Source organism: Erpetoichthys calabaricus, chromosome 13 (assembly GCF_900747795.2).
Source record: "Erpetoichthys calabaricus chromosome 13, fErpCal1.3, whole genome shotgun sequence".
Taxonomy (NCBI): domain Eukaryota; kingdom Metazoa; phylum Chordata; class Cladistia; order Polypteriformes; family Polypteridae; genus Erpetoichthys; species Erpetoichthys calabaricus.
The window spans coordinates 1,090,633-1,105,876 of NC_041406.2; the positions used below are offsets into that span (position 1 = coordinate 1,090,633).

Here is a 15,244-nt window from a genome sequence, read left to right on the forward strand (position 1 = left end):
GTTTCCTCACGGCGGCTCGTTTGCTCTTTTAACAAAGCCTTTCGGTGTCCATAACACCCGCAACGCTCACCCCAAACAGTCTGACCGAATGTGACAAGTGGGCAGACGTTATTCATTTTTGTGTCTTAGATTCATTTTTTCTACTTTGTGTCAAATATCCTGTGTGTGTGTGTGTAGTAAGTAGTGAAAGCAAACAAAGAATAACATAACAAGCGTCGGGGTCCTGGCGGATTCCCCATTTGACGTCCAGACAGTCAGGAGACCCTCGTTGTCTCAGCAGTAACTCAAGGCCTTAAAAGGTCTGGAGCTCCGTGTCACTCTGAGGACGGTCCAAGAATGACCCCCACTTCCAGTGGCTACGTCACTTAAATACCAGTGGGAGAGGAAGGGGCGGGGTTTTGTGGCTCCAGGAAATGACCTCAGTGGTCGTCCAGCAGCTTCTCTTCCTCCATTCTAGGGACACAGGAGACAAAGTGAGGGGTCCAACGGGAGGTCTGTGGCTCCCACTCTGGTCCGTTTGTTTGTCCCTTCAGTTGTGTGGCTCAGCACACCCACCTTCTCGGCGTCACTTGGAGGGACGGCCACAAGAGTGTCAAATAAACAAGGAACTCACCTGACAAGCAAAGTTACACAACACTCCAACTTTAATGTTTTTATAGCACCTTTCAAATGAAGCGGACGTCAAGCGGCTTTGCAGAATGACCGGTCAGCTTTTCTTTTGGCCTCCAGCTTTGTTAATGCACGCTGTTAGAAAAAGGTCACCACACAGTCAGCAGAGGTTTACTTCATATAGCGCCTTTCTTCAGAAGAATAATTACAAAGCACTCATTCAGCTGTTATTTGTAAAGTGGCCACTTTGTACGGTGTGGGCAAACACTTCACACAGCCATTGGTCAGACTTTATTTAGTATAGCGCCTTTCATAGTGGACCCCCCCCCAAGGCACAGCAGTTCAGTTGTGTTCGTATTGCCACTCAGGGTCAGTGCTGGGGATCTGCACATTTTATAGCGCCTTTCACAGCGCCCCCCCCCAAGGCACTTGACAGTTGATTGACGACACGAGGACTGACAGGACTGGTTTAAGAGGTGACGTCTGTCCTACAGGGTGACATCAGTCAAACCAACTCCTTGGTATTTAACAGAAGAGAAACAGCTGGCCAGGCCACCAGCTTATGATGACAATAACACATGTCACCACGATGGGGACACGGGTGGGTGTACAGACTCACATTGAGTCACTGGGGTGTCTGCTTTGATATAGCGCCTTTTCAGAGTGAACACCAGCCAACTAGCAGGAGCAGTACAGTGGTCTCTGCAACGTGGGACGTGGCACATGAAGTGACTTACTTGGGGACAACCATGGAGTCAGCAGGGTTGGGGTCTTGTGGGTTTATATAGCGCCTTTCCATAGTGACCCTCATCACTACATAAGACTCATCAGTGGTGCAGCACGTGCGCTTGTGTCTGCTAAATGAGGGGTGACACGGAGTCAGCAAAGACCTGAATGTGTGCCTTTGTAGTTTTATATAGCGCCTTTTAATTGTGTGATTCCGTACCTCTGCTATGTGGGATCAGCCAGGAGCAGTGGCATGGAGGTTGGATTGGTGTCCTTATGGGTCCTTCTTAGAGTGCCCCCCGTCACTACAAAAGGCTCATGAGTGGTCCGGTATGCTCCTACTGCATAGGATGTGACAGGTGGGGTGACACAGAGGTGGCAGTGCAGTTGAATGTGTCCTTGTAGCTTTATATAGCGCCTTTCTATAATGACTGTCCTCACGTCAAGATGGAGTCAGGTGGGAAGGTTGGGGTTATGTAGCACCTTCTTATGCGCCCCTCTTCACTATAAAAGGATCGTCCTATTCCCGTTATTTCCACTATGGGGGGGCTGGCAGGTTTTCTGGGATATCCAAGGAGTCGACCAGAGGACTAAATCTGCCCCTTTTTATAGCCCCTTTCTACAAGGTGGTTTCTTTTTATTTTATTTTATTAGATGCAGTGGTTTCTAATTTTGTTTCTCTCAGTGACAGTCCTGGTATGTAAAGTGACCAACTTAGGGACACACTGGGACTCGGTGCTGGCAGCTGAAACGCTGCCTTCCTATAAAGCGACAGCAGAAGACACAAGTGGAATACGTGAAGGGGCTTTGATGAAAGGCGCTAGATAATGTCTACTGACTAACCACCCCCCCACTAGTCACTGCTACCCATTGGTTACTGTGCCATTCAGTCCAGCGGGCACCCTGCTGTTCTTGTTGTAATGAGGGGCCGCCTTTTCAGGTGACATAAGAGTGGAGGACACTAGTGGGGTCACTCGGCTCTCGGCCGGTCAGCGGGTGAAACCCAACATTTAAACTCAAAGCACCTGATGTTGGAGTTCAGCCATTTGCATAGAGGTGACAAGAAGCACACTGGGGACAATCCTTAGGGATGAAAGCACAATGGTCCCACTGGTTGGGGGGGGGTAGAGGGGGTCCGTTACAACACCCCATCCTCCTCGGTCACCGCTGCCTGTGCCACGCAGATCCAAGTGGACTTCTCTCTCCGGCACGTCAAACCGGAAAACGGATTGAACCAAGCGATGGAAAACGGACCTCCGAATGCCTCCTTCATGCCCGCCCAGTACATCGTCTTCTCCCAGGTGGCCGTCTCCTGCTTAAGGCGCTCGATGCCCTGCAACACAAATGACCGGGTCAGTTCACTTCAGATGCCAGGTGTGGACAGTGGATCTGTCACCATCTGAGCTGAAACAGCAAAACAAAACCTTCACGACGTTGGCTTTGTGCCACTCGCGCCAAGTGTGCCTGGCCTGTCGACCCCAAGGGCCACCATTTACATTCATTTATTTATCTTCAACCTGATTATCCAAAGCTGTGGCGTGAGGGCAACAGGCTTAGCAATGACAAGGTGCAGTAGGAAACCACCATGGGAAAAAGAAAGTGCCCCCCCCCATATCACTTGTTCATAAACCTCAGGTGACAAGGCAAACAGAAGAGACAGGTGTGAAAAGGTAAGTGCACCCTAGAATTTAGGAACAAGTAATTGTGGTGAAAAACTTCCATCTGCTCTGACAACTTGAGGGCAGTGCCAGGCCTTCAGCCATTTCTACGCCTGCCTCTGAAGCCACCGCAGGGTCAAAATCAGCCATCCAGCTACTTCAGTGATTAACGAAGCGGCACTGAAGGGTCCGTCTCGTGTTTGGACTTGAGGCCTCTTAACAGATGTCTTATTTCTTCTAATTTGCCACATTTAATTACGTTCTAAAGTGAATTGTTCCTTTAATCCTTTTAAAAACCCCTTGGCTGTTTATTCCCCTTACAGCAGGGCGTACAGTTACCCGGGTCCAAGAATGACAAAAAAAAAGGTTTAAATTTGGAAAATACGAGCAGGCTGAGGCAGCAGAGGTTTCAATTTAAGAAAAGGTATCTTCTGCGTTTAGGAGGCGTCCACATGTTGACGAAGCTCAATGGCGGATTCTTGATCCTGTTTTCTCGAAGTAACAATACGTTTTGTGTTTACCCGTCTGCTCACAGCCGCCATTGTGGGCGGAGTTTGGATGTAAATAAGGAGGCGGATCAGCGCGGAACCAAAGCCGTGTCTGAAACAGCTTACAGTGATTGTGTCTTCCCAGGAAAATGGTTTGAAAACGTAATAAATATAGAAAACCAAGCATTGACTTCCTTATGATAACCACAATATGGCAGCCTCCTTAGCGTCATGTCCACCCCTGGAAAAACAATGAAAGATTATTACGTGTACCGGCAGCAAGTAAATGCAGCATAAACAGTCAGAAAGGCCAGCCGAGTGTCTACTGCTGTAGCGCTCCCGTCCTTCATGTGACATGTTTTATGTCACCCACACACAGCTTGATGTCACCATCAGGCCAGTTGACGTAGTTCTTTGCATGCGTTTCTTATATTTTTTCCGTCGCCTGCTCCCGAGGGTGTTGAATGTCGCTGCCTGATCGACGCGCCCCTTGTGTCATCGCAGGCTACCACAGCACACGGCTTACTGACTTCTACGTTTCCCCGACATGGACACTGACAGATCAGTGATCAGAGCAACACGTTTTCCTTTTACCGTTGCACAATCATGTCACCTTTTTGTCACACAGCTACTGTCACACCACGCTGAAGCTTCATATCACAGCAGTATAGTCGTACAGCTCCACATCACTTGTCAGGTTCACTTTTCATGTTACCATCGGATGACCATTTCACATCATCATCATCATCATCATCACTATCACCCGATTTGAGCAATGGTTCACTTTCACTTTCAGTTCGGTCCACAACTGCCTTTATGGCTTTTTGTTGGCCACTGTGTTTATCATTGGAGGCTCCGCCCCACTCATGAATATTGATGAGTTACCTTAGAGTGGCATAATGCATAGAAATATTCCTGATTATTTGCAGCTTGATGTTGATGTTATTTCTTCCACTAGATGGCAGCAGAATCTCTCCTGAGTGTTATTGGGGCTTAACAATGTAAAGCAGATCATTAAACGTCACCCCAGGTCAGACTCGGGTTAACCGTATTTATTAGAATTCCTAGCTGAGTTTGCACCAAGGATGTTAAAGTGTAGGCTGGATGTGAGGCCTCAACTGGAACATCTAGTGAAAGTGGGCCTGCGAGTTTGTAGCACTCAACTTCATGGACGACTACTTGTTATGGTGTTGAAATATGCTGAGAATTAGGGTCACACAAAAGCAGACGTTTCCCAAAGTGCTGAGCTGTTGTGTTTCCTTTCACTGTGTACTGTGATACACCACATGGCCAACAGTGTTGGGACGCCTGCCTTTACACACACACACATATGAACATTAATGACATCCCATGGGCTTTAATGTGAAGTTGGCTCACCCTTTGCAGCTCTAACAGCTTCAGCTCTTCTGGGAAGGCTTTCCACGAGGTGTACAAGTGTGTTTATGGGAATTTGTGACCAGGAGAGCATTTGTGAGGACAGGCACTGATGTTGGACGAGAAGGCCTGGCTCGCTCGCAGTCTCCACTCAAACTCATCCCAAAGGTGTTCTGTCGGGTTGAGGTCAGGGCTCTGCGTAGTCCAGTCCAGTTCCTCCACGCCAAACTCACTCCTCCATTCCTTTACAGACCTTGCTTTGTGCACTGGTGTGTGTGCACTGGTGTGTGTGCAGTCATGTTGGAACAGGAAGGGCCATCCCCAAACTGAAAATGAAAACGGCTTCGTATGCTGAAGCATTAAGAGTTCCTTTCACCAGAACCCCACACCATAATCCCCCTTCCAGCAGACTTTGCACAATGCAGTCCGGCGAGTCCTGTTCTCCTGGCCAGACTCGTCCATTGGATTGCGTGATTCGTCACTCCAGAGGACACGTTTGCACGGCTCTCGAGTCCAGTGGTGTTATGGTGGGCTTTACACCGCTGCATCTGATGCTTTGCATTGCACTTGGTGATGTCAGGCTTGGCTCGGCCATGGAGACCCCCTTCATTCTATGAAGCTCACTCCATCTCTATGCTGCACTGTTCTTGAGCTTATTGGTGGTCTGTAGCTATGGACTCTGCAGAAGGTTGGCGACTTCTGAATGTCTCACCGCTCTGTGATTTGGCCTACCACTTTGTGGCTGAGTTGCTGTTGTTCCCATTTGTTTCCACTTTATTACAATACCACCAACGGTTCACCATAGCGAGGAAGTTTCACGAATGGACTTATTGCACAGGTGGCATCATCTCACGGTGACCTGCTTGAATTCACTGAGCTCCTGAGAGCGGCCCATTCTTTCACAAGTGTTTGTAGAAGCCGTCTGCGTGCCGAGGGGCTCGAGTTTATACACCTGAGGCCATGGAAGTGATTGGAACACCTGAACTCAATCATTTGGAGGATACTTTGGACAATACAGTGTATCCAGCATGGTGATAATTGAGTGATATCACATCTATTAAGCAGATGTAAGGGAATAAACAGCCATTAGGGGGTGCTGTGCAGACATGTCAGAAGCTTGAGTTCCAAATATCCGAGAGGTGACCAGACTGGACTTTATAGTCCAACAAGAAGAAAGAATCTTTTTTTTGTAAAACTTGAGTTATTTGTATGGAATGTTATTTGATTTTAATAAAATCAATTTTAAAAAAAAGGAAGAAGAAAGACTGGAGAGGAAGGTGGCACGGTGGCGCAGTGGGTTTGCTTCCCGGCTCTTCCCTGCGTGGAGTTTGCATGTTCTCCCCGTGTCTGCGTGGGTTTCCTCCCACAGTCCAAAGACATGCAGGTTAGGTGCATTGGTGATCCTAAAATGTCCCTAGTGTGTGCTTGGTGTGTGGGTGCGTTTGTGTGTGTCCTGCAGTGGGTTGGTGCCCTGCACAGGATTGGTTCCTGCCTTGTGCCCTGTGTTGGCTGGGATTGGCTCCAGCAGACCCCCGTGACCCTGTGTTCAGATTCAGCGGGTTGGAAAATGGATGGATGGACTGGAGAGGACAAGTACGGACTTTGAAGTTTGGAGGACCGGCAGGTTTATCATCCTTTTCCCATTTAGAAAGCATGGAGGATGTGAGACAACAAAGAGAAACTTCCTGATGGAGGACTGGGGTTTGGCTAAGCAGGGTTGGGCATGAAATGTGACTACAGTGGCGGATTGGATTGGATGAACCAAGGGAGTTGCCGCCACCCATTGGTCCAGGAGTTGTGATAAGAATGGTAGAAGTTGGTCTCTCTCTCATCGAAGACCACCTACCTCTCTTGACATTTTTTCCATGATGAAGACAATTCTATCTCAGCAGCCATACTGAGACGTGCTTTTGGGCTCTTTCAATGTTCCACTCGAAGGACATGCAGCACTGAAGACCAAGCCAGGCACAACATGTGCCAGAAGATGCACTGCTACTTAGGCTGTAATGGCATTTCTGTCACACTCATTTTATGTTGCTTATAATTTGGACAAATGACCTACAATACAAGATTAACAAACAGTGTAACTCCTCCTCATGTCTGTTCATCCTCTGTCATAGGGGTAATGAAGGGAAGGCGTTGCTGAAGTACAGTGACTGACCACACAGTGTATGGGATTTGACGCATTACACAATACAGAGGGTGACCACAGAATAAAGCGTCTTGAGCATGGGAATGGCGCTATACAAATACAATGTATTACTGCCACAGGGGATGCACAAACCAGGGTGTTTCTTCATGCCAGTCCCAAGCCTGGATAAATGGGGAGGGTTACGCCAGGAAGGGCATCTGGTGTAAAATTTTGCCAAATCAATATGCGGACAAAGATAATCTGCTGTGGCAACCCCTAACGGGAGCAGCCAAAAGAAGAAGACGACAATTATTATTAATGTACGACAAAACACAGCTAAAGAGGAGAAAAGCGGGTACCTGACCACCCATCACTGAAGACAACTGATGTTCCAAATGCATTTCAGGGGAGTCACTTCACTGGAGCTGCAGCTGCAGCGGGCGAGACGTGGAGCCGTAGAGAATGAACCCTGGCCATGTCTTTCACTAGCAGCTCTTATGTAGGGTGGCGAGGTGAAGCAGTCGCTCCTGGAGCTGCTTCAGAGATCTAGAATCATCTGTTTGAACCACAAGTAAAAAATAATAACAGGAACCTCCATACGGTCACTCAAATCTCTCACACCTCAATGCAAATAAACGTTTAACACGGCCAAACAAATAACATCAATTAGCAAACTTACTGTAATGAAAGCGGCATGATGACCACTGACATCACTTCCACTTTAGCCCAGGAAGTCCCACCTCTCCCACCCCACGGGCCACAAGTTAAGGCTCACTACTCGAGATGAGACCGGAGCTCCGCTATGGAAGGCCCTCTCAACTGCATGTCCTGAGAGAGGCTCTGACGGATGAGAACGTTGTTTTTTTTTATTTACCCAACGTCACACGGGGTCCCGGCTGGTCCCCATCACTTTCTCTATCTTCCTGTTCTATCTTATTTACACTCCTTTCGAGGCTTCTTAACAGTCTTATCCAGAATTTGCATTGTTCCTCTCTCTTTGTGCTGTACTAAGAGGCCGAGATCAGCGCCTTGAAGCCACCGTGGGGCCTGTAAAGAAGACTCCTTGACTAAAGCCCCCTGCCGTGGGTTATGGCTGAGGGGTGAATACTCACAGAACGAGTTCTTTACGTTTTCAAATATGTCCTCACAGTGTTTAGGGTTGACCAGTGAGAGTGAACCAAACTGAGCAACACAAAGAAACATGGACATGCCCAAGGGGTAAACCGTTGATGGATGATTATCACTTATGGCAACGCACATCAGCCAGAAGGTGTGCTTTGTGAAGCTCCTGCTCAATAGAAGTTGTCAGACTTACAAGGCGGGGATGCCAAGTGAAGAGCCTAATTATCAGGAAGGTGACAGACAAGGTTAACAATTGAGGACTTTGAGCCTGGCATGGCTGCTCTGTAACACAACATGCCAGCCCCTTGGCTGCTACAGTCCGGACAAGTCTTTACTGTTTAGTCTTCTTCACTCCCTACATATTTTCATTTCTGACCATATTTCAACACCATAACAAGTAGTCATCCATGGAAAAGTGAAACACTGTTTTAAGTGGATCTTCCAATCGAGTGCTCCCATCCAAGCCATAACTTTAACCTCCTTGGCATTATCCTTGAGCGTGAATCAACTCAGAATTCTATGTAAATGCAATTAAACCCGAGTCAGATTTGAGGACATTATAACATTTGGGACAGCACTCTGCTGCCATCTACAGGAAGAAATAACATGCTGCAAAAAATCAGGAATATTTCTATGTGTTTTGCCACTCTAAAGTAACTCATCAATATTCATGAGTGGGGTGGAGCCTCCAAAGGAAAACACAAAGGCAGTTGTAGAATGAGCTGAAAGTGAAGCATTGCTTGTCTTTTGGTTTTCAGCAAATGTGTGGCCAAATGCCTTTCTGTTTGCCTCATCTGTCCACATTGTCCCAGAAGTCCTGGTCTTTGTTTAGGCATTCATGGCGAAACTTAGGCCTTGCCCAGATGTTCTTTCTGTTTCCTCCTGGCACAAAACCCACATCCTGCAACCCGATCTCAGATAAGCGGAAGAGGATGGATGGATGGACACAACCCATGTAGATCTAATTTGTGCAGCGTCTCTTTAATGGTGGACTCCTGCACTTTGTCATTAACAGAGACAAGAGCTACCTGAGGGGCTCACAGTGAAATTCTGGGCTTTTTGGGGAGTTCTGCCCTTAGGCTGACCTTACCAAGGGCCTGGCCTGGGCAAGTTGGCGATCTTCTGAAATCCCTTCAAAGACTCATAGAACCTTTCTAAAGACCTCATAGAGCTCACTCTCAGTATGGTGATCACACTTCAACAATTACAGGTCTGTTTCTCTCATCTCCTTTCTTTCTAAAACACTTGAACGCGTGGCTTCTAACCAGGTCTCATCCTACCTTGTACAGAATGGAGTGTTCAATGCCAGCCAGTCCAGTTTCAAGACTACTAAAGGTGGCCGACTAGCTACGACTTGCTAGAGCTACCAACATGTCCTTGGTCCTGATTCTTCTAGATCTCTCCACTGCCTTTGGAACAGTCAACCCCAACAACCTTGATGCCCCCCTCTCTGACCTTGGCATCACTGGAACTGCTCTCAGATGGTTTGAGTCCTACATTTCGGCCAGATCCTACAGTGTTTCCGGGCAAGGAGAGTTGTCAAAGGCACATCAGACGTGCACAGGGGTGTCCCAAGGACCAGTGCTAGGTCCTCTGCTCTTCTCTCTGTACACCACATGACTGGGTCCTATCATCCAGTCCCATGGGTTCTCTCATCAGTGCTATGAAAATGAAACACAGCTGTACCTGTCATTCCCTCCAGAGAACAATATGGTGTCAGCCAGAGTCTCTGCATGTCTTACTGATATCTCAACCTGGATGAAGGACCACCACCTACAGCTCAACCTGGCAAACACTGAAATTCTTCTGATCTCGGCTTGCCAGTCTGCTCGGCTCCCCTTCTCTGTCCAGCTTGGCTCACTGCCACTAACCCTTGCCAGGTCAGTACACAACCTTGGGGTGGTGACTGATGAGTAGCTACATATCTTCTTCTGACCAGACTTCTACTGTTTCTCGTCCATGCAGGTACAGCATGCACAAGATCAGACCTTATCTGACGAAGTACGCAGCACAGCTTCTGGTCCAGGCTTTGGTCTTGTCATGTCTGGGCCACTGCAACTCACTCCTGGCAGGAGGACTCACATGTGCTATCAAGCCGCTGCAGATGGTACAGAATGTCATGGCCTGTCTTGTATTTAACCAGCTGAGACGGGCACATGTCACTCCACTGGCTCCCTGTAGCAGCACCCATTCAGTTAAATCCCGGATGCTTGTCTACTGAGTAATCAGGGGGTCAGCACTGGAGTGTATGGAGACACTGGGGAGGTGCTGTGCTCCTTCTCACCCACTCAGGTCTGCTACTGAACAGCATCTGGTGATGCCACCTCTACGTGGTGTCAAGTCTAATCCAGACCCTTATGTGTACTTCCAAGTTGGTGGAATGAGCTGCCCACCATCATCTGAACTGCTGACTCCCTCAATGTATTTAAGAACCATCTGTCTAAATAATCTTTTATGTTGTTGGATAATTTGTTGGCGGGCGGCACGGTGGCGCAGTGGGTAGCGCTGCTGCCTCGCAATTGGGAGACCTGGGGACCTGGGTTCGCTTCCCGGGTCCCCCCTGCGTGGAGTTTGCATGTTCTCCCCGTGTCTGCGTGGCTTTCCTTCGGGCGCTCCGGTTTCCTCCCACAGTCCAAAGACATGCAGGTTAGGTGGATTGGCGATTCTAAATTGGCCCTGGTGTGTGCTTGGTGTGTGGGTGCGTTTGTGTGTGTCCTGCAGTGGGTTGGCACCCTGCCCGGGATTGGTTCCTGCCTTGTGCCCTGTGTTGGCTGGGATTGGCTCCGGCAGACCCCCATGACCCTGTGTTCGGATTCAGCGGGTTGGAAAATGGATGGATGGATAACTTGTTGTTTCAAGTTTGTTTTATCGATTAGAATCTATGATTGTATATTTATCATTTATTACATCTTTTCACTTGTGCCAATCGACTTCTGTTACCTGTCCTACTGCACTTGCTGAACAAACAGGGCCCAGACTGCTGTTACTCGATTATGTTTACCTCTTTTTGTAAGTCGCTTTGGGTAAAAGAACCTGCCAGGCAAAGAAATGTAAATGTAAAGGACAAACGAACGTGGCGGAGGTTTAAATAGGAGGAGCGGCTCAGAGGAGATCCCCTCCAGTGACATTCTAAACATTTGCCCCCGATTCTAATCTGAGGTAGTGACAAATGGAGGATGCTCTTACTTCTTCCACATGTGAAATTTGCATTGATGTTTATTTAAATTAAACAACAGACTGCACAATATCCATATGAGGGAGTAGGGCTGCATGATTAACTTTTTTTTTCTCATGATAACGATATTTATGATCCACGATCAGTTAATAAATATCGTCGCGATTTTACAGTATAAAGACCAAACTGTTTTTTATGGGCTGCGTTTACGGATTGGACTGCGTCACTATGACGTTACTGTGTCTAGATTGCAAGCGCTTTCTGAAGCAGTAGAAGTTAATAGCAGCAATAACAGTCAGTCAGAATAAATATAAGATGGCGGAGCAACGTGAGGAAGGTGCAGAAGTGCGATCGTTAGTTCCTAAAAAGGGGTCATACTCAGTTGTCTGGAACTATTTCGGTTTCGAGGAATGTGATGTTGATCAGGTACGAGTCTTGTGCAAACTTTGCTCCTATTCCGTCCAAACGTCCCAAGGTAACACAACAAACCTCATCAACCACCTTAAAAGCCACCACAAAGTACACTATCAAGAATTTCAACGACTGAAGGCACAAACAGCAACAACAAAAAATTACCAGCCATCCACAACACAGACAACAATATCAGGGACATTGTTCAACGTAATACCATATCTGCCGAGCTCGCAAAGACACCGGGAAATAACAGAGGTGATCACGTACCATATAGCCAAGGATATGTGTCCAATAACCACCGTGAGCAGTGAGGGGTTTAAAAAAATGATCGCAACACTTGATAAAAGATATAGCATTCCCTCACGCAACCATTTTTCCAATGTTGCGCTGCCCTCGCTGTATGCGAAATGCCGAAAAGAAATAGAAAGAGAAATTCTCAGGCGTTTGCATGTTCTCCCCGTGTCTGCGTGGGTTTCCTCCGGGCGCTCTGGTTTCCTCCCACAGTCCAAAGACATGCAGGTTAGGTGGATTGGCGATTCTAAATTGGCCCTAGTGTGTGCTTGGTGTGTGGGTGTGTTTGTGTGTGTCCTGTGGTGGGTTGGCACCCTGCCCGGGATTGGTTCCTGCCTTGTGCCCTGTGTTGGCTGGGATTGGCTCCGGCAGACCCCCGTGACCCTGTGTTCGGATTCAGCGGGTTGGAAAATGGATGGATGGAATTCTCAGGCTCAGCCTTGAATATTTTGCTGCCACGACCGACTTATGGTCAAGCAGAACTGCGGAACCGTATTTGAGCTTGACAGTTCATTTTATTGACAGCGAGTTTGAGATGAAAAGCAAGCTTTTGCAAACTTCGTTTTTCCCACAAGACCATACAGCAGAGTTTATTGCAGTGGGCCTCAAAGAAGCGATGTCCGCTTGGGGCTTTGTGGAAGAAAGACTTGTGTGCATCACAACGGACAATGCAGCTAATATGATTAGGGCAGCATCTGTGAATAACTGGCCGAGGCTACACTGCTTTGGTCACAGACTTCATTTACCAAAGGAATAATCGTCATTATTAATCGTGATAAAAATTTTGAGCAAAATAATCGTGATAGTCATTTTTTCTGTTATCGTGCAGCCCTATGAGGGAGAATCAAAGAGTAAAGGCAATTTACCTTTTAACAGCGGTAACTGTGAGCAGATGAACGTGACAGTTTCTCCACGTCGTACCCCTGAGGGTCGATGCTCTTCTTGTGTTGTTCCACTGACTTCCTCATTCCATAGGGTTAGCAGATTTTCGGCTGCCCCCAATTCCAGGTCTGCTCCACTTCCTTAATCTTGTCATCAGAGGTGAACCTGTGACAGTACAGTACACCTTTTAAAGTGGCCCAATGATGGGACGGTGACGGAGCAGCACATTTCTGACCGCATTCCTCCTCTGTTGTTATCCACTGCCAGGTCTCAGTTTCTCTCTTAAGAGTAGCACAAGGTTTCCAAAAAAAGCACCAGAGTAGGACCCCCTGCATGTGCCAAAACAAGGTCACCATGATATTCTTGGCAGAGGGCGGTTGTTTGAATTTCTTTGTTACTGGAGAAGACTGGTGTCCAGTCCTGCGTGATGTTGTCATCATGTTTCGTTTTGTTAACACTGGTAGAGGTGTAAGAACCTCCTGACTCGTGAGACTCGACTCCTCTGATTCATAAATGAGTTGCTAACCCGGACTCCAATTCATCTGACTAGAAGTCGCCCAGCTCTCTCTGTCACTCACAGTGATGGACCCGCGTCTCAATCCACTCCAAAGCACTCGGATCTTCTTCCAGAAAATGTTTTGCACTACGTCAGCTTCTATTCATTGCAGTTATTGCGCCATTTTAAAATTTCCTTTACTTTTTGTGAATTGAGGTTTGTTATATCCCCTTTATCTAAAGATACGGTGTATATGAAGGTCAAATCTTGATATGTACATAGTTTCTCCCAAAAAAAGAAAAAAAAAAAGGTACGTGATGGGTGCACTTACTTTTTCACACGACTGCACGTAGTGGGCTCCTGCTAGGTTGCTCTTTTCCCAGGGCCACAATATCCAGTGAGGTTCCTTTTGCTACTGTCACTGTTCAGTTTGTCAATGTGACACATTACTGTACTGTGACAACTAAGTGACACAAAACCAATAAACATCAGGAAAAAACATTCTGGCCAGCTTAATTTCACCCTCACTTTAGCATTCAAAACTGGGACTGACATGTTAAAAATTCTTTTTTGTTAAATTAAAGCAGATAATTCAGTGCGACACGTCTTTAGTTGTAAGACAGGACCTCGCATGGCTTCACATCAGAAGCAGCTCTGAATTTGATCTCCAAGCCTCCCCACAATTCCTGCCCTGAGGGATTCCATGTGGACGTTGCATATTCTCCCCTCATGTTTCATCCCAAAGACACTCAGGCTTACTGACACCCCTGAATTTTGGCTCTCCTGTCGTGTGCCCAGTGCTGCCATGACAGACTCTCATGTCCCCAGTCCTCTCCACTTCTCCATTGCGCAGTTTTTCTGTAACTACAGAAGGAAATCAAAGGCAGCGGTGGCCGCAGCAGGGATGAAGAGCTGGAGGACATGGCCCAGAGTGCAGAATGACTTCAAACACACCGAAGGGCATGACAGGGCCCTTGGCCTTCTCTTAAAGTTTAAAAAAAAAAAAAGTGTCTCTCAAAAAATAAGTCGCTTCTGGTTTGTGTTTCTTAGGGTGCTACATTTATTAAAATGGGCCGTAGCTTCAGTTTTTTAATATACAAATTTCTTGTTTCTTTATGAGGAAAACAAGTTGATAAAACACTCAAACATCAGCTTAATTATCCCGAGACTGATCAGTCATATGAAATATACTAAGTAAGGACTGACTGCTGAAAAACTTTACAGAAATGAATATTTTACACCCCAGAAGACAGACGTGTCCCACGTGTACAACATTGTCAAGGCAGCATACCTAACCGTCAATCATATTGCTTGTTTGTTACTTCATGCAGTGAAAAGCAAAAGTTCTGGGACAGTACAGAGTGGGCATCTCCATCTACGTTTGTTTTCTAACTTGAGAAGGAAGGTGAGAAGGCTTCAGCGAACACTAGATGATAGCCGTCCTATGTATAGCGCCTCCAGAAAGTCTTCAGGCCCCTGCACTCTGTACTCCAATGTGGTAGCCTTGTGCTAAAAACATTTAAGTTCATGTTTCTCCTCCTCAAGCAACACTCAATACCCCAGAAAGGTAAAGTGAAAAATTCAAATCTCTCATTGACACGAGCATTCAGACCCTTTGCTTTGGCTCAGGTGCAATCTATTCTATTGATCACCCTTGAGATGTTTGGACTCCACCTGTGGCCAGTTCAGTTAACTGGATAGGATTAGAAAAGATGGGACAAATGTCAAAAGAAGGTCCACCAGGTGGACAAAAACTAAGCCAGGAGGTCAAAGGAACGGCCTGCAGAGCTCAGAGACAGGATTGTGTGGAGGTCGAGGCACAGATCAGGCAAAGGTTACAAAAACATTCTGCAACGCTGATGGTTCCCAAGAGTAAAG

The 15,244-nt window shown here is 47.1% G+C and overlaps 1 protein-coding gene across 4 annotated transcripts in view; it reads right to left on the reverse strand.

Annotated features, from left to right (window-relative positions):
- Positions 1–626: 626 nt before the first annotated feature.
- The window catches only part of zdhhc3a (zinc finger DHHC-type palmitoyltransferase 3a), a 65,743-nt gene continuing 51,125 nt past the window's right edge, over positions 627–15,244 (reverse strand). For all 4 annotated transcript variants that reach the window (XM_028817858.2, XM_051935674.1, XM_051935673.1 and 1 more), the window contains one exon: positions 627–2,668. In XM_028817858.2, coding sequence (XP_028673691.1) covers positions 2,474–2,668 — 195 coding nt within the window. In that variant the 3' untranslated portion in view covers positions 627–2,473. The remainder of the gene's footprint in view (positions 2,669–15,244) is intronic.